Source organism: Perkinsus marinus (genome assembly GCF_000006405.1).
Source record: "Perkinsus marinus ATCC 50983 genomic scaffold scf_1104296965670, whole genome shotgun sequence".
NCBI lineage: Eukaryota > Perkinsozoa > Perkinsida > Perkinsidae > Perkinsus > Perkinsus marinus.
Window position 1 is genome coordinate 4,244 of NW_003204231.1, and position 7,610 is coordinate 11,853.

General features: G+C 47.9%; 3 protein-coding genes and 1 non-coding gene across 4 annotated transcripts; 3 read left to right on the plus strand and 1 right to left on the minus strand.

Annotated features, from left to right (window-relative positions):
* Positions 1 to 401: 401 nt before the first annotated feature.
* Positions 402 to 741, plus strand: Pmar_PMAR003249 (hypothetical protein; the record flags this gene model as incomplete). The annotated part of the gene is made up of 2 exons (XM_002769474.1): positions 402 to 517; positions 564 to 741. 2 exons carry the CDS (start codon positions 402 to 404, stop codon positions 739 to 741), a joined length of 294 nt encoding a protein of 97 aa, XP_002769520.1.
* A 704-nt stretch (positions 742 to 1,445) lies between these two features.
* On the minus strand, positions 1,446 to 3,271 carry Pmar_PMAR003251 (hypothetical protein; the record flags this gene model as incomplete). The annotated part of the gene is made up of 6 exons (XM_002769475.1): positions 1,446 to 1,461; positions 1,521 to 1,585; positions 1,635 to 1,736; positions 1,787 to 1,856; positions 3,068 to 3,129; positions 3,170 to 3,271. 6 exons carry the CDS (start codon positions 3,269 to 3,271, stop codon positions 1,446 to 1,448), a joined length of 417 nt encoding a protein of 138 aa, XP_002769521.1.
* Pmar_PMAR003250 lies at positions 2,417 to 2,488 on the plus strand. The gene has a single exon. It is a non-coding gene; the product is annotated as a tRNA-His (tRNA).
* A 1,838-nt stretch (positions 3,272 to 5,109) lies between the features above and the next one.
* Pmar_PMAR003252 (conserved hypothetical protein) lies at positions 5,110 to 7,262 on the plus strand (the record flags this gene model as incomplete). Its single annotated transcript, XM_002769476.1, has 11 exons — positions 5,110 to 5,293; positions 5,347 to 5,493; positions 5,537 to 5,673; positions 5,718 to 5,824; positions 5,874 to 5,989; positions 6,039 to 6,183; positions 6,247 to 6,373; positions 6,414 to 6,585; positions 6,744 to 6,897; positions 6,940 to 7,101; positions 7,154 to 7,262. 11 exons carry the CDS (start codon positions 5,110 to 5,112, stop codon positions 7,260 to 7,262), a joined length of 1,560 nt encoding a protein of 519 aa, XP_002769522.1.
* Between the last annotated feature and the right edge of the window lie 348 nt (positions 7,263 to 7,610).

Consider the following 7,610-nt stretch of genomic DNA (forward strand, 5'->3'; position numbering starts at 1 on the left):
AGGAGGGGAGAATTCCGGTCAATACTGAGTTCCTCCAACGTAGCATTTCCACTACCAATCATCGAGATCTCAAAGCCGCCGCAGCTGGTAGCAAATCTCATATAAAGTTCTTGCTCATTTTGACGTTATACTCGTCAGATTTGAAACGCACTGCTGCTGAAACTGCCTTTGATCTGAAAGCACGCGAGCTTCGAGAACGGAGAACAGGTGGAAGTCCTCAGCCCAGCTGTAAAAAGCGCCGCTACATTCCTCCATCACGAGGAGATTCCGGCGCCTCTACTGATCATCGGCGAGGGGAGTCACCTGATGTCGTGGTAGATCTCACAAAAGAATACAATTGGGTGAAACCAGGCCTAGTTGTTCGTGTGCGAGACAAGGCTTCTGAACACTTCCGCCAGAAAATGGTTGTCAAGGAGTGCGCTAAGGACGTCTGCACGGGCAAGATCATCGCTTCTGGTGCTAATGCTTCCATCGAAATACGACAAGTCGAGACGGTGGTGAGCAAGTCGCCTGGCAGGTAAGGCATTACCCTATCTCTCGAGAGGTATCTTATCCCCTTTCAGGAACCTCGAGGTCGTTCTACCCTCGGTGCACAATTTACCTGTGGGGGCTGTAGTTTCGCTCAAATCCCGACACGCCCGTCAGGGGAAAGCGTCGGTGATCAGCAAGAGTATGGATGGTTTACAGGAGTATTTGGTCCCATTGAACAGCGTATGTGAATTTGCCGACAACAGTACTTGATGCCTCCAATGTTTCGTTTTTCGGGTTCACAGCAACGAACAAGCGAATAGGGACAGAGCTCTAGGCACAGTAGGGATAGGAGCGATAAAAAGTTCCTTAGCCATCACAAGTGCTTCAACAACACACTTCGACTATAAGTTATAGTCGTAACTCAAAACTCGTCGCCCGAAAAAAGGATCCCCGAGGTGGTGACTCCCCGACTCCTGTCACACAAAACTTGACGCGGGCGAAAGTTATAATGCAACGCTACCGACTCCGAGCATATGTGACGCAGCATTACGCTGTGCGAACCGTCTCCTGACGTGTTGGCTTTATTGTGAAGATCCGTTCTGGACTGGTCACTCGTAAACACAACACACCTTATGAGAAATGTATCACATCAGTGCATGTTTATGGTGATGCGAATGGTGACGCTGGTGTTGATGATGATGGAAATGACGAGCTACAGCAGTGGGTGCATAATCCGACTTGACATGCGTAACGCCAACCGCAGGAGTGTGGCCACTAGTAGGTGGAGGGAGCGACCAGTCGAACGGCAGTGTGTTGTGAGCCCTCAGGAAATCTCTGACTTCCTCTGGTGGTAGCGCACTACGACAACGACAGAGTATTCTTGCGACATCACACTGCGATCGGGACAAAATTGCCATGGAAATTGCCTTGAAAGAACTGTGATCGTTAAGCGCATCAGTTTGCAAATAGTATAACTAATGGACTCTATAACTAATAAGGATACGATTGCTCTATGCAAACACGTTTCGTTGAAAACATACGCACAACACCTCGCAAGCCTCTCAACATACCATCCCGCATCTCCAGGACTAGTCGCGCCAATGTGCTCTGCCACCTGAAGCGCTACACCAATTGAGAGACCTCCAGTCGGCGCCTCTCCCGACCTGAGCCCTCGCCGCGTGAGCTGCCATTTCTCCCTGCCTCACTGCAGTCGCGATCTGCTGGTTCATAGCTGTAGCCTGCATTCCGGCCTGCTTGATGAGAATCTAATGAGCGCAGTGTGTAAACAAGCGCAGAAGTCATCAGTGTTGCTCACTGCGGCGGTCCTCAATTTTGCTAAGGCCTCCTGGGCAAGGTAGCCGGTCTCTGTAGGATCGATGCGTACTCTACCAAATCCGTGGCCCACCGAAAGGGATGATGTCGGCATATACGAAGGATGCTCAACAGTCGGCCATGGCGTGTCGTGGAAGTGCATAAAACAACTGATACAGCTTGAAGGTAGCAAGGGAACGCGAGCCGTTCACTGACTTGGAAGTGAACAACTCATTGACGTTTCCCGCAGAACAAACATCCCGCCCGTTACCGGGAGATTTTATGGGGAATATAAGTTGAAGTAACCAGTAAGTTTCGAATAGTCGCTGTCGACTCAGTCGACAGCGACTATTCGGCATCTAGTCGACTCCACTATCAGATGGTAGTGTGAAACTGGTCCAGACTTGATGTGATGTGAACAAATTGTAGTTCACGAGCCGAGTTGCGGTAGCATTGTTGAATCATTCATTAGACATACCCGCTGTGGAGTATCCCACTGACTCGAAAATTCTGGTCATGCAAAGAATGACTCAGACGAGACCCCAACAGGTGTTATTGCGTACCTGAAACGCTCAAGTGGGTATATAGCACGGTATTTGCACGCATGAGCACGTCAATCAAAGCTTCCATCCAAGTCGCTATCGTCTAGTGGTTAGGACGTCACGTTGTGGCCGTGACAACCCCGGTTCAAATCCGGGTAGTGACTTTTATTCTCTAACTCCTAAACTCTGTCGCACTCCACTGTTACATTTCAAGTACATCTATATTATCCTTTTCATCTCCATGAATCATCAATACAGCTGAGCTAGAATCTCTGACAGTACCCGCCCACGAGAACAGCATCTTGGCAGGAAGATTGCTGCACAGGTCACCACAACACACTAACCTTTACTCAACGGACGAAGACCACTTCAACACTGAACATCATCAATTTACAGCACAAGAAACTTCCATCAAACTACTGGTTAATTGTTCCCACCCTGATCGGTGAGCCATACCAATTTGACCCAACGCTGGTCCCGCATGCAAAGCTAAGTTCAACTCTGGCTGATCAAAAGCCCCGTCTCAGACTGGGCGGTACCATCTCAACTTTGCCAGTCCTAAAACAGACAGTCCCCTTTGAGGCATCTACAATATCAGCAGCTGGTTCAAGGACCCCCATTGCGTTCATTTCTAAACTTACAACGGGTTTGTCCCCAAAGGCCGGCGAAATAGGAGGATATTGGGCTCTGGTTTGTGTGTAGCGTAGTGTACCCAACCCCGAGATTGTGTAACACCCACAGACCTCCATTCGTTTTCTTCTAATATAGTCGACGCAGAGTACCCACGGACCGACCGCTGTAGCATCTATACATGAGCTTAGCTGAGCCCCAGGAAGCGCCCTTACTCTATACGTGGGCTTGTTGAGTATAACATGACGGTACTCGTAGGTATCATCCATGTACTTGTCTGAGTACTCATTCTCATCTGGGAAGTGCGCCGGGCTCATTCGACAAGGGAAATGCAAAACACTAACAGGGCTCGCAGAAACGACAGCGATAAAGCATCGACCGATTGAGCTTTTTTCATAATCCAAAGTCGACCTCAGCGACAGAAGAAAATACATGTGAACTTAAGGCCCATCACGAGATCAACTACTCGGAAGTCGACACTGTAGTGGCCGGAATGGACGCTTTATCCGATCAAAATCAACCATTAAATCCATATGATGCTTCTAATACCGACGATACCACTCCTCGTAGAGCCCCTTTTTGCCTGTCCGAACCGCACGAGTTTGTCCTTGAGAATGTCGTCAATCACTTGGACGACACCATCAGACCAAGCAGACCTCCCATGTCCGCTGATTGCCCTGAGATGAGTCGCATGCCATCGCCCAGTTCGACTCTATCGGATCTCGAGGACTATCTCGCCGAAACTCATATTCGACTCGGCAACAGGATTTCTATGGCACCCACCCCAAACATCGCCTTTCAACGACGAATAACGGTGGGAACTTTGATGTCCTTCCTCATATATGAGGTTCATGAGAAAGTGATGACTCTACTTATACTATCTGTCACAGCACCCTCTAAAAGATAGGCGCCTTTAGACAGCATATGCGTGCAAGGGATGCTCGTCGCACGCGCCCACATGTTATTGATCATGAACGCCTTTCATCTTATCGATCTCGCTTTTGGCGAAACAGCTTAAGTCTTACGATGATCAGTTCGGTGTGGAAGGCTAAACTTTATATGAGAGATCATACGGCACTCAGATTTTCATTCTCTGAGATATTCAGTTCAATCTGGCGAGAGACTAACGCTATCTAAGTTTGGTTCACACGTTTTCGTATGACCAATAGGACGAGTCAAATCCGCATGTGGCAGTGAGCAACATACAGGGCCACCGTCTTTGCATTCCTACGAGTAACTATTCCTCGATGATAATATGCTCCAGGCTTCAAAATATAACCTCGAGCATTACCCATACTCTTTAATACCACACCTTTGCCCCCGTCTGGCAGCACTGTAAGGGAATAGGCGATTCTCGAGGGACTTCTTCACCCTATGCGTGTCGACTGCCGAGTAGGGGGATTACCTCCAAGCCGGCCGAAAAGCCCTTCAACCTGACCCCGATAAGAGGTGCAAACATTGACTATTCTAGTTCCTGTACTCGGACTAGATACGGAACGAGCTGTCTCGACGACGATGTTAACGTTCTAACGGAACATATTGGTGAATCAATTCGCTAATTTTTCCGGAAGCCAGGGCGTGCGCGATTCCGTCGACTAAGGCGATATTAGACAAACTGTGGTGAGTGGCCAGAATCTCTCATCGCACCGCTAAAGCTAGAAGATTCTAACTCGAAGACTGTTAGGATATTAATATTACCTGAGATTCCGAGACACTTTTCGAATCCTCGAACCGCTTCCCCCACGAGCAAAGGAAAATCCTTGAAAATTTTACATTCCGAAATTTTTTCACTAGTCGGCAATACAGCGAGGCGGACTACGGCGGGCGTGGCGCTAGATTTCTATTGTGTCGGTGTGGAGACGAGGCCATAGGAGCTCCTATTGAGTTTTATATTAAGTTTACTTATACGAAATAATGTCGGAAACGATATGCTCTAATTGTGGGAAGCCAATCGAAGGGAAGTACGCGGTTTTGTGATGAACAATGGTGATCGTTGAGGAAGCTGTAGGTCCTATACGTGTAAACTGTGCGAAACGGAGGTCTGTAAGGACTGTCTAGCCTCGGGCAAATTGATCGGCACTAAGAAGTGCAAAAGATGGTAAGAAAAACAGTGTTTGAAGATCGGGTTATTGTTGTTATTATTATTTCATACCTAATGACAGTACCCACGTGGCTATCTAATCTCAGCTGTGGCCTCTTGCCCGACCAAGCTACCAGCCCACAGAAGAACACAGCGAACAGGCCAGTTGCTGCTACTTCCCCTACTACTACTGGACAACGTCAAGGAGGCTCACCGCAGACAACAACGGCTAGTACGCCTCAAGAGGCTGAGGGACTTGGTGAGTTTTATTGAGGAAATTTTATAACGGTCTCTTCACGGTTTTTCTATCAGATTCTGCGGCCGAAGAGGCCAGGAAGAAGCGGGTTGAAGAGGCCCGTAAGGCGGCTGCTCAGAACAGTAAGATCGGCAACATGCTGAGAGTCGGGTCGACCTTCGATGCCAATCAGGGGGGAATGCTCGACATGAATGATACCACAAGTAAGCGCCTTCTTGTCACAAAGTATGCACGATTTCCTATCAGTGAAATTCGGCTGGGATCTGTACGCCCTCTTGAACGTGAAGGTCATCGAAGCCTCTGGTCTTCCAGCTGCTGACATCAACGTCATCAGCTCCAACTCCTCCGATCCTTACACGGTCCTTACCCTGCTGGAAGACAATGTAGGATCGTATCGCCTTATACAACTATTAGTGTCCCCCCTTAGGTGACCAGGAAGACCAAGATATGTAAGCAGACTCTATCTCCAGTGTGGAACTTTGAGTGTACCACTATGGTGGTGGATGTCCCCTGCCAGAAGATGGAAGTACAAGTGTAAGACTATTGTCCATAGACCACTAGAGAGTTGAGCGATTTACGGTAGGTTTGATTACGATATGGCTTCTGATGATGATCTCTTGGGTACAGCCTACATAGATCTCACTAACCTCATCCCTGGCGAGCCGGCTAACGGCTGGCTCCCCTTGGTTGGGGAGGATGGTAGTATCAAATTTTTATTCTTTTCGCGTTGATTTCCTCCGACTCTCAGGCAAACCCGCTGGTGCTATCCATTTAGAGTTGATGATTATGTATACACCTTCCTCTGAGAGGATTGCCTTTGTGCAAGAGGCCATGGTACCGAGACCTAAACCCAAGCCGAAGTTCGACATCAACGCACTTTATGGCCCTGGCATGTAAGACAGTTTATGCAACTTTCCTGTTGTCAATTATATGGCCTCTTGTCGTCCGTCGATCAGGTTCATGGCACAAGTGTTGTGGTTTGACACTCTTCAGCCCAGTGTTGAAGGATCATGTTCTGCCAATATTAATGTGGGAGAACTGGCTTCTCTCCACGATAGTTCTCGTAGGATTCATATATGCAAGGTAAGAATTTTCGCTTGCTGTTTTACAGCTTTTCCATCAGTTACTACGCGGCCTACTGGCCAGCGTTCGCTGTTGGGCTCTGGCAGTTGCCATGATCCGTAACAAAGTGCTCAAGGGCTATGATCGCTTCATGCAGAATAAGACACTTTCCTCGACAATCGATGCATCGGGGAAGCTGATATTGGAGGACTCCGATGATGATAAAGACGACAGTAATGATGGAGTCTGTCAACTACTACCGTTCGAAAGTTTGTACGTATTTCGCAGAGTCCCTTTTTATTTCACTGTATAGGAATTAGGACTTTCCGTTGATGATTATTTAGTATTTTTCACTTGGGGAGGTTCGTCCAGTCGATTGTTTTATTCTTAGGCAACGAACCTCAAGAGCAGTCATTCAATGGTCTCATTAAGACTTTCACTAGACTCTCTCCTGGTTGGGTGAAGGACCTAGCAGCCGGCTTCCAGCCTCTTGTAAGGCAACTCGCTGATATCGTCACAGAAACGAGAGAGATCATTCTCTGGAGGTGAGCACACTCTCTATTCAGCACCATTCAGTTTCGTCTCAGACATAAGCTGTCGAAGCCCATTTGCTATGCATTGTGGGTGGCCGGCGTCGTCCTTTGCTTCATCCCATTCTGGATTGTCGTAATGGCCGCTGGTGTTGGTATTATCTGCGCCAACTCCCCATTGAAGGGGCTTAGTATTGGCCTGGCTAAGGCGGCGGCTCGGTAGGTGGCTTTAGATTTGAGTAGCCTTTTGGAATAACGGTGATATTATCAGGCCTACACCTACTGGTGATGTTGGCCTGCTGGATGCTATGGAGGAATTCCATATGTCTGAGGAGTTCAGGAAGCAGGCAGCTAAGAAACAGAGAAAACAGCAGAAGTAAATGTGATAACGAAGATCTTATACTAGCTCTGGTGAGTTGTCGAACTGGATGAAGTTTGCTCTCATAGCATTGTTTCAATGACAGGCTTGGTATTTTCATTGGAAAATTTCGAGCCGGAGCAAGTCGTCGACCCAGTGTTGGCATTTCTCGTTAATCTTCGAGTTATTGCATCATCACTACTATGCTGCACTCAGTAGGAGCCAGGTCGCCCTTGAGGTTAAATACAGTAAACAACGGTCGTTGTTGCAGCTATCACGCTGCTGAGTAATTGCTCATTCTATTTCCTTCTCTCGATATTGTTACTCATTTAGTCATATATACTGATCTCGTTCCTACTCGGTTCGTGTG